This window comes from Ceratosolen solmsi, unplaced genomic scaffold (genome assembly GCF_000503995.2).
Source record: "Ceratosolen solmsi marchali unplaced genomic scaffold, CerSol_1.0 scaffold43, whole genome shotgun sequence".
NCBI classification, from domain to species: domain Eukaryota; kingdom Metazoa; phylum Arthropoda; class Insecta; order Hymenoptera; family Agaonidae; genus Ceratosolen; species Ceratosolen solmsi.
In genome coordinates, this window is record NW_011948431.1 from 3462296 (window position 1) to 3479216 (window position 16921).

Below are 16921 nucleotides of genomic sequence, written 5' to 3' on the forward strand. Positions count from 1 at the left end.
GGTTCGTGAAAAAATCCTTCATATATATTGTTAAACAGTTGAATTTGTAGTTTCAACGTCATTGCGCAATATTATCTTATCTCCTCTTATCGGAATGTAAAATATGTTTTTCCGATTAACGTAGATAAAAGAATTAATTTACTATAATTTCTAATGGAAAATTATTTGTTTTTATTGAGATATAAGGCACTGGATTGCGTCGACTCAATTGAATTTGTTAAGTTTTCTGCTAAAAATCTTCAAATTTCATTAAATATTGCTTTATCATTTGGATTCTATTTTTACTTAACAATCTAAATTTCGGAATACTTAAATAGAAATTGAAACTTATCAGGTTGAAATATTCGATTAGTTTTGAAGGCAAAAATGAATTTCTAAATTAAATGCCGAATTCTCAAAATTCCATTGATAATTTGTTTAATCTACCGATTTTTCTAGTACATTTTATAATTGCTGACTATTTGTAATATTACAGCAAAATAATAAGGATAATTACGTTGGAGGAGAAAGTAACGATTTCCTTCACAACTTCTTTACAGTACTTATTTATATATTTCTCATACAATAGCCTAATATTCTGTCTCCTAAAGTATAAATCTAGACAAATGTAATTATTAAATTCGCGTGGGACGAGGAAATAATTTTTTTTTTTTATTATTTTTTTTTTTCTATTTTATTATACCGAAATATCATACACCATTAGAAACAACAACTGTACATAATGTAATTGTAGTGGTACAATATCATAGATTAGGTCACCTTATGTTTCTTAAAGTACAAGCATGCGAAATATGAAGTATCAAGTTGGTAAAAGAGAAATCTCACGCGTTATATTGTCTTGGATTTGTTAAAAAAAAAAATTTAGGAAAAAAGTTGAAAAAAAAAAGCAAATAAATATGACACTTTAGTGCACATGTTACATAGTCTAAGCTTATAGATACTAGGTCTCCTGAAATTCTGAGACTCTTAAATTTCAATTTAAGAGTGGCCTAGGTAACCCAAGCCAGTTTAATGGTAGTTTTATGAATATTTTACTACTCGAAAGGCTAAATTGCTTTATTTCAACAATTTTGAAACTTCATTCCATTCATAATAATTGATTTAAAACATTTTAATTTATGTTAAACTATCCAATTTCTTGAGCCTTAGCTTCCATTAAAAGTTACTCACAACCTACAAAAAGTTTTATCGGCATTTGAAATGTACAATAAGAATCTTGAAATGAGGCAATTATTAATTCACTTCACATTTCAAAATTTTATGGTTAAAAGATAGTGTTACGCGTGTAGGCACACCAATCATAATACGAATCGAAGAATAATTTACATTAATACGGAATTACTTTGTATCCTTTAATTAGTTGGATAAATGAATAAAGTCGCCGTGCTGCGTGCATTTGCATTTTGTACAGGCTCTGATGAAAATATCGAAGCCCCAAGACAGCGGGAAGGGAGATTAAATGAAAAAGAAAGCACCACTGAATCAACATACTCGTTCCTTTCGCTACTCCTCTGGAATCTTGGAATCGCGAATTCCGGACTCCGGATGGAAATTCTCGTGCGAGGCGCGAATCTTGGAGTGTTGCTCCATTCGAAAAAGGGGAGTAACGACTCGACGTGGATTGTTTTGCCCCTGTCAGCTATTCTTCTTCGCAGGTACTTATAGTTTTTGCACTTCTCCGTACTGTTAGTTCCTTCCTTTGCTTATTTCTCATCCCCCGGCTACTTCCCGCCCCTTACCGGCATACGCTACACGTATTCATACACACGCAAACAGATTTTTGTTTCATCCACAACATATTCTTTGTATTTCTCTTCGTGCGATAGAGCTAGGGATAAGGATTTTATTTGTTGATGTTAATCTTGACATGCTTATCTCAACAACTGGCTTGTCGCAAATATTCACGCTGCTTTATTCAAAAGTACAGATTAATTTCTGCTGTTTCGTTTAATGTTTTAATAAAATTCTTTTAAAGTTATTGGAAATAATAAGATTGAATGTGTAACACTTTTATCGATCAGCTATACTCGACTGTCGATAAGTCAATCATACACTTGAATAAGCATTCATTATAGTGAAAAAATTTGAATTTTTTGGTTTTTTCTTTTGGTTTTTTTTTTTTTTTTTTTTTTTTTTTGTGAAAATTGTTAACACGTTTTAATTATTATGCATTTGTTTATTGTATTATACGCATTGCCGACAGAGTTTAGCTTTGCAAGATGTAGACAAAGTATTGAAATTGATCTCATATATTTTATTAATATTTGAGAATAAATTGAGGAATAAATGGAGGAAAAACATTGAGAAAAATTCATTTTATTATTCTCTCGTATGGTCTCGTAAAAGCCAACTTTGATATTACTTTTCTTTAAAAATCATGCGTAGATTCTTGCACGGTTAATTTCATTCCTCAGCTACTATAGTACCGACTCACTTTACATCTTCTGGTAATTCTGCGTCTACCCTCTCTCGTGCTCATTTTCTTACGTCGTTTATCTCAGCTTTCACCATTTCTTTATGCGCATCCTTCAGTATGCCAGTTTCGTTAAATCAGCCTCGGTATTGCAATGAATTAAAAGGGACGTTGGGTAGATTTTTTATTTTTCGAAAGGATTTCAAGTGATTATAGATTAACGTAAACGGATCATGTAATCATTGGTGAAAGGAATGGGTCAAATTCAATTTTATTTTTCATTTGTTTTAGAAGAAACTATCTTGGCGAAAAAAAATGGTTAAAGAAGAAGAAGAAGAAGAAGAAGAAGAAGAAGAAGAAGAAGAAGAAGAAAAACGGCGTATAGTTAATATGTTTAAATACTTTCATATATTAGTAGAAATAGTCGTGATTTTGTGTGCAAAATTAAAGGAACATTTTTTGTTCAATGCGCAGCTTATAACTTCTACTTTTTCGCGCAGTCAAAGATTTTTATTTTCTACGGTGCTCATTGCTACATTACTACTGTCGCCATAATATTCTAAGACAATGAAAAAATGTAGGTAAAGCAATTGTTTAAAACTTATCTGAAAAACGAAAAAATTATTTGAAAAGATTGTTATTATTATTGTTTTAAAAAATTATTAAACACGCATTGACAATATTTTTGTCAAAAGAAATTTTTACATTCAACGAATTTACAAGATAATCGCTTTAAATAGCCGATATAACAATTAAGCGCGCGTTTAATAATCTTATAATAGCATTAAATGACTAAATGTTAAATAATGATGAATTACGGATGTATTAATTTATTTGTCAATGATATCTGTCAGTCGTTGGCAAATAACGTAATTAGATAGAATTCATCTCCTTAAATAAAATATTATATATTTTGTTATATTCTGATTTTCAGCTGCCACGAGCACAATTCTCTTCGCCAAATATCCTAAACGGCCACATACAATATTCTTCCTTGTTAGCGTATGTAAATTATAATTTTGTAAATATCCAATCGCAGGTACGGTTCACCAGGATATGACAATTAGTAGGAAGGAGCAGGTCCGATTAATTGAAATAAATAATCGTGTCTAACAAAGTGAAGAGACGAAACGAGTCCAATATAAAAGGAGTAATAAGCGACGAAATAAACGGATGTGGCGAGTAAGAAAAATGTGGAGGAAAAGAGCAGCACAGAAAATAGTGTGGTACAGTGTTAGAAAAATGAGTGGCTAACAAAGTGCTCGCACGAAGAGTACGATGAATGCTTCGACGGAATTACGTTTCGTGCTTCGGGCACAAGCATGTGTGAGGATGTGGTAGGATGTGGCCGCCTGGAAAAGTAGGAGAAAAGTGGATGGCCGAAAGATAGAGCTCGCTCTGGGAGACGTGAAAAAATGGATTCGAAACACTGGCGAGCTTAAGCCAGAGGTTGTCCGCGGCGAAAAAATATCGCGACAATGTTGTATAAAGTAGGAGAGAGAATGGCAGCGAATACGCGAAGAAAGACGAAAATAGAGACTCTCTCTCTCTCTCTCTCTCTCTCTCTCTCTCTCTTAAGCCATTTAATGCAATGCCGCGACTCTATACTTTTTTTTTTCTTCAACAGGACTAATGTTTGTTAGTTTTGGCTGGCGTAGGATCAGAGCAAGAACCGGCGACAATGTTCATTTATAGTTGTACCTTTAGCTTTTTATTAGATATAACTAGGTGTATGTAAGGTTAATTTTTTTTTTGTTTTTTTTTTCCGTACTTAAGAAATGAATTTACTTGCTTATGTAGAAGTTCTATGGGCATGAAAAAACATTTCTTACAGCGCAAAGCAAATACAAGGCATAGATACCGTAGATAAAGAATATTGAATTTTTTCTTCACGGAAATTAAAATAAATGCATACTCCGAGCAAATATCCTGATAGCAAAATGACAAAGAGCCAAAGGGGATTAAACGAAATATCATATTTGCCCGAAAAGTTATATAACCATATTAGGACACTGTCCGAAAAAAGTTATTAAATTAGTTTTATTTATCGAATATAAGGATGCTGGAATACAAGAAATTGAAATAATGCATATGAATAGAAGAAAAAAAAAGATAAATTTTTTGCCAATTTAGAATTTCGTTTAGCGGAGAGATATTATTATTCTAGTTTCTCATGCCTTTTCATGGATTCAATAATGAAAATGGCGCTAATCCTAACAACATATATTTAACGAACATCATATTTAATGAATATTTTAGAAAGTGGTTTTAATATTTTATGTTGATTTTCCAATTTTTACACGAGTCATCGCGTCTTCTTTCATTATTCTAATAAATGATATTGATACTTGCAATTAAGCTTTAGCAATAATAGCAGAAGAGAATCTTAATTATGCACTGTTAGTCAAAATAATTAATAAGACTAATGTACCGAGTTCTTTCTCACGCATACATACTTGTATATGGTATATAATTAAATATCAATTGAAAAATTTTCATTCTCTTCTTGAATTGAGCAAAAATTTCATAATTTTATTATCAGTGAATCGCTAGTTTTCAAAAAAAAACTTAATTTATTTATTAATACACATCTTGATATAAGTATTTCGTCAATAATGTAGATATTACACTATTCGTTGGTTCATTAATTCTTTATAATTACGAATCTTTGTAATTTCTCTAAGTTGATGTCCCTTACACTATATATATATATATATATATATATATATATATATATATATATACAATTATATTTTTAATCGAAAAATGTCAGTTATTTTACAGTTAATCAAATACTTTAAATAGTTTATAAAATCTTGTGGATTCCGTATCATTTATTCTATAATACTACAATGCATCAATATTGGTACGCAATAAAGCAAAATTCATAATTAACAACGTAGTGCCATTGTTCAACCAATTGTACTATTTTGAAATGATGTTTTTTTTTTTCATTTTATACGATTGCAATGACATAGATTTATATTTTTCTTAAAATATGACAAAGTTTATCGCGTATATTATTGATACTCGAATATAAATGTTTTTTCTAATCAAGATGAAAGCTTGAAAATTGAAAAATGTAAAGTGAGAGAGAGCACGTGTTAGTTTACCTATATTTTATGCATTTTATCTATTCGCGTAAATTCATCCTACTAATTGTATTTCTTTGTTGTGGAATTTTTGTGTTCAATCATTAAAGTCTAAGGAGAACATTATTTATACGACAAACATAATAAAGTCATATAATATTTGTAGATTGGGGGGGGGGAGATAGAAGGAGATTCACAGGAGTAACAAAGGTTATTTCAAAAACTTTAACAAAGTTATATCGAATATAGTCATAACACAATTAAATGTCACGCATTATATTAATGATAATATAAAATTCTTTTACAAAATCGCTAGTTTCCATTACTTTGATATTCAGTCTGTTTATAATTAAATTAACGTGGGGTCTATGAGGCAGGTCGTCGAAAAGCGCAAGGACACCGGAAGTAATACTCGATAGTTTGAAAGGATTTCGTGAGCAAAGTAAGAAAATTCCATTAAAGCAGTATGGAATTCCAGATCTGCCATTAAAGGAGCACAATTATGAAACTGCGCGAGACAGGGCAGAGAGCAGCAGTTCGATGGCATGGCTCATCGACAATGCCAAGACCTCTTTGAGAGAAGGCCTTCCTCGAGTCTCCACTCTCCGTCTCCCCTTCCCGTCACCGTACCCCGCACTCCACACGGAAATCCGCAAACTTATCAAAGATGGGGGTGATAGGGTGACTTGCCTGCATGACCGTAGCGAGTGGCCCCCCGTGGGTGGCGTACTCGAGGCTGTCACGATGAGCCCAGGCGAGGGGCTCGTACGTACTGTGGTTCGCCTGGAATATCGTCCAGTCGTAGCCGGGTAGTGGACCCCAGGCCGTCTCGCCGGCCCTCGTCAGTCGCAGGATAGGCGAAGCCGCGTTCAGCTGGGCGTCCTACGGGAAGCAATAAGGTCCTCCATTGAGTTCTGGTTGTCGTAGATGGTTGGTGCTTGGTATACGATTTATAATTCCGCGAAGACAGAGGTTTGCGCCATGTTAGCTTAGGTATGGATAGGCGCGGAGTGTTCGATTGTCCCGCTTTGTTGTTTTCAAAGGTATTTCATGAAATTTTCTTATTTATTTATCTCTTTTCCTTTAATTTATATACTTCATACGTGCGCCCGCGTCCGCGCCAAATAGTTGTATATATATATATTGAAAAAAAAAAAAAAAAAAAACAAAAACAAAAAAATAAAATCTAATTTACGAAAATGCGTCTGGCTAAAAGCCATGCGAGTAGATTTAAATACATACGCAATAAAAATATTATATTCGGTGATCGAAGTCTCTCATTTATAAAATCCTGGCTAATATTTCAATTAAATAAGGCTCTTTCGGAAAATTTAAACCGAATATTGGATTAGGCGTTTTACATTGAGTCTGTTTCTTAAGAATGTATTAAACATGTTCCATTTATAGATATAAAAAAAATTGTAAAGTTTCATCAATCTTTCATGCAAATTTTCACGTCGGATAAGAGCTTGCATTTTCCAAGTTCCTCTTCTTTTATTTCAAATAATGTGTAAATTTTTTTTTATTTTTTATTTTTCTTTTTTAGAAAACTGAAATCCCACATATAAGGAGAAAATCGAGTTTTGGCAAGCCAGAGATAAAGAATAAATTTAAATCATAAACTCTTTGAAAATATATTATGTAAAACAGCGGACGTATAGAACAAAAGAATTAAGAGAAAATAAAATTTACTACGTAAAGTTTTAAAGTTCTAGATCGTATGCGTAAATACCGAGAATGAAAGCGATATTGAATGTTACCGTGAAGTTTTTTTTTTTTTTTTTAAATTTCCATAATCGTTACCATTTAAATCGTTACTTTATATTCTGCCAATTAAGTAAATACAAAATCGTCATGAGAAAATGTGCAATACGAAAAAGAAAATATATTATTTGTATGGGTGTGGTTTCCATGCATCAACACCATAAATATGAAGAAAGAAAGAAAAAAAGAAAAACGACAGTTTGCATTTTATTACGAGTAATAGATATTTTCATCATATTCCATCGCTTTACGAATCAATAATATTTTACAGCGACACAACGCATTACTAACATGCATTTAATGCTCGCGAGACGACATTATAAAGTGTATTAACGTCGACGAGACGTCCCTTATCAATACATCTCGCATTAAGTGGCCCCTCGAAAAGAATTACGTCGGAACGTGTCTGGCAATGATATATGATAAAGTTGCGTGTAACTCGGATCGGAAATTAAAATCCATCCCGAAGTGGAAATTGATTTTTAATTGCTCGTTAATCCACAGCACGTTCAAACAGTTCCACGCATAAGCAATGACAAAATATAATGTGTCAGAAGCAAACGAACCTTCAGTCTCAGATTGGTGTGGACGAAGAGGGGGAAACCTTTGAGCTGAGCGCCGACAAGACTCTCCTCGCCCGGGGGCGTGAAGCCGACGATGCCCACCGAATATTCCCGACAATATTTGTCAAGTAGTTCGCGATTCCATTTGTCCATCTGCAAGTATTTGTTCAGGTTCTCGAAGATCAACACACCGTAGCGTCCCTTATCTAAATTCGTGAGGACGGGCAGGGACTTTCCCGCTACCTCGACTTTGTACCTGAAAACATCGAGGCAAAAATTTTATCCATTAACACAACTGGCTAACAGTGTTTTATTAGAATTTGCTCTACTCGCTCTTTATAACCAATAATCTATATCTATATTCTTTCTTTCTCTCTCTCTCTCTCTCTCTCTCTCTCTCTCTCTCTCTATATATATATATATATATATATATATATATATATACACATATACATATATCTTGGACGTTAATATTCAATGGAGAATGATGTGTAAATTTAAATTTTTACGGGCGAGCGTTGCTGCGGGACAGGACGTAGACTGCAATCAAAGCGAATGGAATAAAGGACGAATAATTTTATGACTAATTTTCATTATTAGATATTTAAAGACTTACTTTTACATTTGACTTTTCAATAATGAATAAATTGAAACGTAATAAATTCGTAAAACTAGGTTTCAGGTACTTCCAAAAAACTTTTAATATGCCACAGGGGAAAATAAGTTTTTCTCGATCCGCTACACGAACGTTAAAATAATGCAAAATTATCAAATTATTCACGTGACGTTTGTTGCCCTAACGCTCTCATCGAACGTTTATTTCATAATTTAAAAATAAAACATAACAATACGAAATTTCAATCGCAATAGAAACATTACATTTTTATAATAAAGCCCTTTTATTATCTAATAAAGAATCCGATAACCCAGCCGCGTATAAAAATCCTATCGTACCTCGAGGATCATGCAATAAAGGATTTTTTATCGTTCGAATAAAGACTCAACGCATCTTGGAATGCTGATGGATTCCTGAGCATCCTCCAAGTGTCGTAAAATCTCGCTCGTCTTTCGAATTTAATGGGAGCTAGTAAGGGGAAGGACGAAACAATTTTATTTTTCAGAGTAAGGAAGAAAAGAAGTGGCGCGAGACGTCCTTATCCTTCCCCCTCCCCCCCTCCCACCAATCACCCTACATGCAGAATCATATCTCAGAAAGAGGGCCCTTACACAATTCTGCGTGATTTATTATGCAATTTTAATTATATATTTAAGCCAAGCGCTTAGTATACCACAATACTAGCTTGAGCACAATCCTCTTGATCGATGTTTTTTTTTTTTCGAAATTCTTAAACCTTATTCTCTTTCGACATTACATACGTATAGATTTTTGTTTTTGCTTGTTTTATATAAAGAAGCTCATCGAATCATCCTTTCGTTTCACGGCAAATGGAAAATTCAATATCGCGGAGTAATTTATATTGCAATGAAGCACACGTTAGCTTTATACGTGATATTTACGTCAATCAGTAAATACAACGTTCGACTCAAGAAATCGAGAAAATAGATTGTTAAACCTTTGGTAAACTGTTAGATGACTGTTAGATCATCCTAGATCTCTACACGCGAATTATAAAGAATTATAAAGCTGCGTAATAATTACTTTTAGCTGAATTATTGATCGAATTAGCAGGCATGTGTGTAGAAGTCGGAGAGTTACGGCTTAAGGCCATTAAAATTTCGGCCTCGAACTATCAAAATATTTACAATTTTAAATTATTTGATTATAGTGAATTTGTTTGAAACGCTGCTGCAATGAAAAGATAAATGAAACGGAGCCAAACGAGTTAGCACGCAAATAAAAGTGCGGGAAACTTCAATTACAATTGGCTCAGTCGCTTGATTCTTGATTGTAATTAACTTGATGAGAAACAAAGCTTTAATGTTTCCTTCGTTGACTTACAAGTGCAACGTAGCGGCGAATCGAGCCACCGCCGTTCCATCTTTATTTTTCTTTTATAATTTACTCGCCGCTTTTTCTCCTTCTTTCATTTTACAAATTTTACTGAAGACAAGCTGAGCTTTCACGTGCTTTCGCTAATGCTGAAACACATACGTAGGTATATGTGCCAGAGTAAAAGAAAAGAAAAAAATAAAAATAACGTTTAAAGACAAAAATCAAAACAATAATTTTATATGGATTTTGGCCAGCTTATAGGAAGTAAATCCAATGAAATAAAATGAAATAAAATGAAATAAAATGACATAAAATGAAATAAAATAAACTAAAACACATACGTTTATAGCTAACCGGAGGATATTTTAATTTTATAGATAACGCTTAGTCGTCAATAAAAAATTAAATATATAAAAAGGAAATAAATATTTGATGGTTTAAATATAAAAATTGATAGTATCTACTGATTCGTATGTGAAAAAAAAAAAAAAGAAAAAAAAAAAAAAGAAGAGAAGTCTTTGAATGTGAAATGTTAGACATCTTTTATAGTCGCTTTCAAATTCCATTTAAGGGTTTAAATATTAATAGTGACAATGGCAACACATTATAAATAAATTTTACATTATATGGAGCACATGTATTTTTCATCAACGAGTATCAATCGACGTTTTCAAAAGTTAGAATTGAATTTTCAAAGAAAATAAGCGAGCCGTACGAGAGTAATGGGAAAGATGTTTTTCTATTAAATTTCCAATTTCACAGATAGTTTACAAGGTTGTTCAAATATTTCAAATAAATTAGCTCGCATAACCAATAGTGGTTGTATAAAAGAATGTTCAAGCCGGCCAACCAAATAAAATGCACATCCGACAAATGGCGAATTTCATAAAAATTTGATATAAATTCGTAGCGCGGCGATTTCATTGATCCATTGGGTAATTCAATCGAAAAGCGACTGAACGAACGAATGCTCCTCCCGGGCGCATTCGGGCATCCGGCGCTTCATGTAAGTGCAATATTTGTGTAAAAACTTGGGCAGAAGCGTGGATGGGAGAAGAGTTTCCGCCGACTCAAACATTTTGTCTGGCAATTTCACGCGATGAGCTCAAACGCCATTTTCCGGTCCCCGTACGGCGTCAAGCTTTTAGTCGGTTTCATCTCCAGCTCGTGTCCTCGGGTTCACGAGGCAGGATTCCCCCCCCCCCCCCCCCTTACCCATTATATTTCGTACCGCGGAAATCAGTTTCCCTACGACGAGCGCAACGAAAAATCCAGTCGAATTAAATTCTGAATGAAGTTGCGCGAGATAATCCTTGATACTTAGCCTCTAAGTGTCCTTTACAGTTTTACCTCTACCGTGGTTCCTTCGATTTCTTTAACGATTCTACGGGGAAAAATTCAATTTATTTATTTGAAGCGTTGGAGCCTAAGCGTGGCCTTACATTCAGGAATCCCTTCATTATTCTAAACAAGACATCGCGTATAATTAATGGATATCTACGTTTCAACTAACATTTCTTTATTTATATGAATCGTATTTTTTCACTCTTTCAGAATATATGGCTGCTTTTACAGAATATTAAAGGTTGAGAAAGATTAAGAAAGTATTTTTTCTAATTTTGCGTTCTTTTATTAATATGAAAATAGTAGCGTTTTATATTGCATGTAAATTAAATTTTTTTTTTCAAGAGTTTCGCATTAATGCTCAGAGTTTATTCAATCTAATCACTTCCTACCAATAATATATTAGCACGAATAGTAATGGTAATAATTATTGCTATTACGTATTATATATTTGAAATTTTCTTATACTAACGTTAGTGATTAAATCCGAAATAATTAGAACAATTTTATTATATATATATATATATATATATATATATATATATATATATAGCTAGTTTCTTTCATCGTCTTCATCTTTTTCTTTTGTTTTTATATTTTTACGTCGGTGAAAATGTATTATATTGTAACTACATTGCTTATTTTAATAATTAATTTACTTTAACTACTATTATGTAAATGCCAGTTCCTTCAATTTGAACGCTCTTTGATTTTCATTACGATAAAATTAAAACTGTGTTCTTCCAAATTTCGACCTTTTCTGTTTATTTAAAATTTTTAACGCAATAAGAAACCACTGAGTAACAACCTCGGGAAATAAAATTTTCTTTCGATTTAAATTTTTTACACCCATACATAATACCTACAAGTATAATCATGTATGCTCATAAAAATCATTCACAAAAAGTCTAGCGAGTTCTCTCTTTAAAGTGCGACCCTCGCCCCCCCCCAGCCCCCCGCTCCGGGCCCTTCACTCTCACTCTTATCGGGCAAAGGACTCAAAAGAAAAAATAAAGGAGGAAATTAAAGTGGATGAGAGCGTCGGATGAGCTCCTGTTTTTCGCTTATATAGGCTTAGCGCTCGGTAGCCCTTGCAAATCTGGACATTTTTTAAAAATCGAATCTCCCAAAGCGAGTCCCAATATTTCAGAACTAGTCAGCGAGCCGAGCTGCTGCAAGCTTGTGCTTACGACAGCGAGTCAAATGAAATTCGCATTTTGCGAGGATACGCCACAGTCGTTTCTCAGTCGTCCGTGCTTTTATCTCGCTTCCACGCATTTTTTGTTTTTGTTTTTGATTTTTTTTTTTGTTTTGTTTTGTTTTGGAACCTACTGGCTAAATCATTTATACATTTTCACGCTTTCCGGATGCTTGCTTTACGCTAACATGTAAAGGTTGACTGTGTGGAATTACCTGTCATGTGGCGCAGTTATGTGGAGTTAATCAAAAATAAAAATCACAATCCTGAAAAATACGAAAAACTGACTGCTTTGTATTGTGAATATTGAAATTTAGATGATGCCAAATGACGCATAATCCCTCAAATGTCAAGACAGTACATAATAATTATTCAGACTTACTTCTAGGCAAAATGCTTTTGGTTTTCAAAAGATCTCTATTAACATTTTGAAAAAACTGTAATATGAATGTAAAATTATAATGTCATTGTTATAGTTAATAGACGTTTATCCAATTGATGTCCGTGTATTTATATTGAAAGAAAAACTTTGAGAATGAAAAAAAACATTTGTGATGCGACTATGTTGCGTAGAGAATGTAGACAATTTATATGAGAGTGAAAGTGAATTGAGATTTTTGATGAATTGAAATGACTGTCAATTATACTGCCTCACTCGATTGCGGTTGTTTACCAAAGGAATATGAATTAGTTTCTATCCCAACATTTCTACACATACATTTTACAAGGTCGTTGATCCTTCTTACAACCAAGGTACTTTGATGATATGCAGAACTGAAAGAATCATGTTAGCATTGCAAAGTATCGGATTAACCACTGAGGTTCTTGAATCTTTCATTTTTGTCCACCGTTCGCGGATGTTTTGGCAACTTGAGCATTTCTACAATCCTTCCCATTCCCTTTTCTTTTCCGCATTAGATATTCATATGACAGTCTGGGCTCTCCCTTTTGTAAAAGACGGATGCAAATAAAATTCTCCTAAGGCATGTTTTTTGAGATAATAAGCTCAGGACTTGGCTTCTTTCGGAAATATTTATACCGCTACGGATTTTTCAAAGAAGCTTTCGAGATTACGCTTGACTGGGCATGAGTACCAGATATTTTCACTAGTAAAACGAGAAATGACGGTTACGATGGGGAGATCTTTTCTCTTTTCAAGTCCGCGTTCACGTCCACCTAAGAGTTTCAGATGATATTGTGCGCGTGACTCCTTTTGATCGATGCCATTAAAGCGTTTCACAAAGCAATGCCAATATCTAGCTTACACTTTGCTTTGATAAGAATAAGATAATAAGAAAAAATTAGCCTCACGGTGATGACGGCAATAACATCTAAGAATGTTAAAACATCTCTGTGCACATCTTAGCATTGTTCTGGCATAATAAAAAAATTTTCTAGTCCACCGATAATTCAATATATACTCCCCCTTTTGCATTGATTGGCAGCATTGAAATAACATTTGCAGACAAATAAATACCATTTAATATGAATAAATTAAGAATTTATTTGATTTTCAAATTGAATCATTAAATACGAATAATATTGCATTAAGTAATGATACCGATTAGTTATAAAAATTGAAAAGTACTTTTTTTTATTAAATGCTCAAGTGCGATATGTAATGTTTAATTTATAATGGAACGGATGATGTATTTAAAGCATTTATTCATTATTTTATATAAGCAAATAATAATACAGCCATTCATTCTTATCTGACGTTGGAAAAATAAATATTTTCACAAATATTTAACAATTTTGAAAAGTCATCTATATTATGGTCTTGCACATCAAGATGCATTACAATTTCATAGAAACCTATAAGATTTGTATAAATAATCATATTACCATCATAGATTACAAATTAATATTGCGATATACTAATTTCATATCATTTTTATGCTACAATTGAAATAACTTTTTCAGTTATGTTGGAAAGTAAAATGAATTTTTATACAATTATAATAAAGATATGAAAAAATAAATTTTCATATACCATTTTTTAAGTAAAACGAAAATAATTATTAATAATTAAGAGACATGTGGATTTTATAGATATTACAACAATTTACAAAATAAGTTTTATAGGTTATTGGAACAGACAAAAATAAAATACTCATAGTTACGAGAGAATAGTGATTAAAAAATATTATGAAATTTGTGATTTGAGTAAAATAGTAAATAATTACATAATAATTAAATATTTCTTTTAGTTATTTCATTGTGAGTATGAAATGCAATTCGTGTTTATATATAATTTGCTGGCAATTTAAGCTCAATATAGCAATATCAATTTCACAACTTATTAATATAATTATAAACCGAAGTATCTAAAGTCAAAAAAGCAAGGCTACTCGTTCGGTGCCCTTATTTTATTGATAAACTTTTACTCGAATAAGTGTAATAATTGTTTATTGTTTATTGTAAGTTTATATTAATAATCGATAATTTAGTTTTATGATAAGATATAATATTTGAAAGTCTGTTTTTTGTTTTTGTTTCGTTTGCTTAGCAAATTTATATTTTGCCATTTATATTTTTTGGCGAAATGAACATATAACCTGCAATTACTCTAATATTATGAATTTATTTATTTCACCTTAAAACCAAATTTCTAATCAATTCCCATTGAACATGTATTGATAAAAAGCATAAAATATTATAATAATTATAATTATTATAATATTAAATCGTTGCTGGTAAAATCGGGTAAAAATATATATAAGTAAGAATAATCATAAGTTGAATTTACGATAAAACTGAGCAAAGATACTAATGTTATATAAATGTATTATTATTAGTGTAATAATTGTTGTTAATGTATTTTAAATTTGTATAAATCTTAATGTTTGACAAATTCAAATAATCAATATAATATTCTGTTTTGTAGTGCGCATGTATTTTGTGTAATTTGAAATAATATAACTATTTTATGTCTGTTATCAATATCTGTTTTAAGGTATTAAGTGAACATTTAGTATGTGGAGGGGGCGTAGGAGCAAAGCTACAAAGTCAAAGGTATCAAAGTCATCCATTCAAATTCAGCATTTATAATAATTGTATTACTCGATGGCTCTTACTCTATCACAAAATCATTTTTATCGAGAAACTAAATATTAATTTACAGAATAAGCCTTTATGTAATTATAATGGAACATACATATACATGCCTGAATAGTAATAGAAATCAACTTTCTCCATAAGATCACAAACATAAAAGCAAATAATTGATTGTCCTTACAGAGTAGAATGTTCAAAACGATCGTATATTGGAGTATGAGGATAAAGCAATATTTGTCGTAAAACTATGAAAAAACGGCAAAATCCAAATGGAATTTATTTCCTTTGCTTTGTGCAAGCAATTGTCACAACAACTACACGCACCGGCCACTATTCTATTCACATTTACACAAACATATCGGATTACGGACTTGAATTCGCGCTTATATCGAATATAGATATTCATTGATATTTGCTTCTTTAGAAATAGCGTATTTGAAAAACATTCGCATAAAAAAGAGATTTCATTACGTTTTTCTTTTGCGAATATGCCAGAGGAAGAGAGTATAATATATAACATTTAAAACGATGTAGTTTTATACGTTTAAAGTAGCTTATGTACATTCGAGGCATTACGATTATTACTGCAAAGCCATGTAAAGTGGAAAAAAAACTTATGCGTCTTTGATGAGATTAGTATTGCCAATGTCCTATTGATAAATGAACAATGAATAATCATTAATGTAGTTATAATTTTACTTGATTGTCTCTTTTAAGAGACCATGAAAAAGAAAATTTACATTTACAAGAGCATTGTTCTGTCTATTTAATAAGAAAATAGTAATGCTTTTTAAGAGACGATTTGACATAATATTAGGAATTAAATTTTCATTGCCATTTCTTTCATTCTCTGTTTTCTTTTTTATCTTTTAATTTTCACGATACTTTCACAAGTGAGCAAAATTTTATTCTCACATAGTTTTTAATTTACAGAGTAAATTTTGTGCAATGTAGCTTTTATACTTTTATGCTGTTAGCCTATAGACATAAAATGAGACCTTAAAGGCATAAAAATTTTAATTGCGATTGCCTATGTTTATTTAAATTTTAAACCGTAATGCATGGATTATGAAAATTCCGAATTTAATTTGATATTATTGCTCGTTTAGTTGATTACCTATTTATTTGCTGCTAATTTATCTCACATTGTATCTCAATAAAAATTAATTTATTCGAATAAGTAGATAACTAGGGGGAAATTCTTTTTACGACTTATCGTCGAACCACAGGGACAATAGCTTTTCAACTCCATAGATACGTAAGGCGTGAGCCGGTGAAAGTACCTGTAAAATTACACGAAAACCCTAATAAAATAGTGCCGAATTCTTTTCGCAGTACAAGCACGAAATTCAATTACCATAAGAAAATTCTAGGAGCAAAGGTTAGGTCAGTGAGTTAAGTACGTTGCTTCAGCCATTGCATTCGATCATTAACTACGCTCGTAACAAGATAGCTTTCTCATGCTGCCCAGCTTTCGTTTGGCTAATCCGCTCCCTATCATCAGTTTCACCCTAATAAAGTCACTCCAATTTTAAA

The 16921-nt window shown here is 32.1% G+C and overlaps 1 protein-coding gene across 1 annotated transcript in view; it reads right to left on the reverse strand.

The window, feature by feature from the left end:
- sfl (N-deacetylase and N-sulfotransferase sfl) overlaps positions 1-16921 on the reverse strand; it is an 84986-nt gene that overhangs the window by 21385 nt on the left and 46680 nt on the right. The window contains exons 4-5 of the mRNA XM_011502138.1: positions 7836-8088; positions 6196-6387 (exon numbers count right to left, since the gene is read on the reverse strand). Of these exons, the coding sequence (XP_011500440.1) occupies positions 6196-6387; positions 7836-8088 (445 nt within the window). The remainder of the gene's footprint in view (positions 1-6195; positions 6388-7835; positions 8089-16921) is intronic.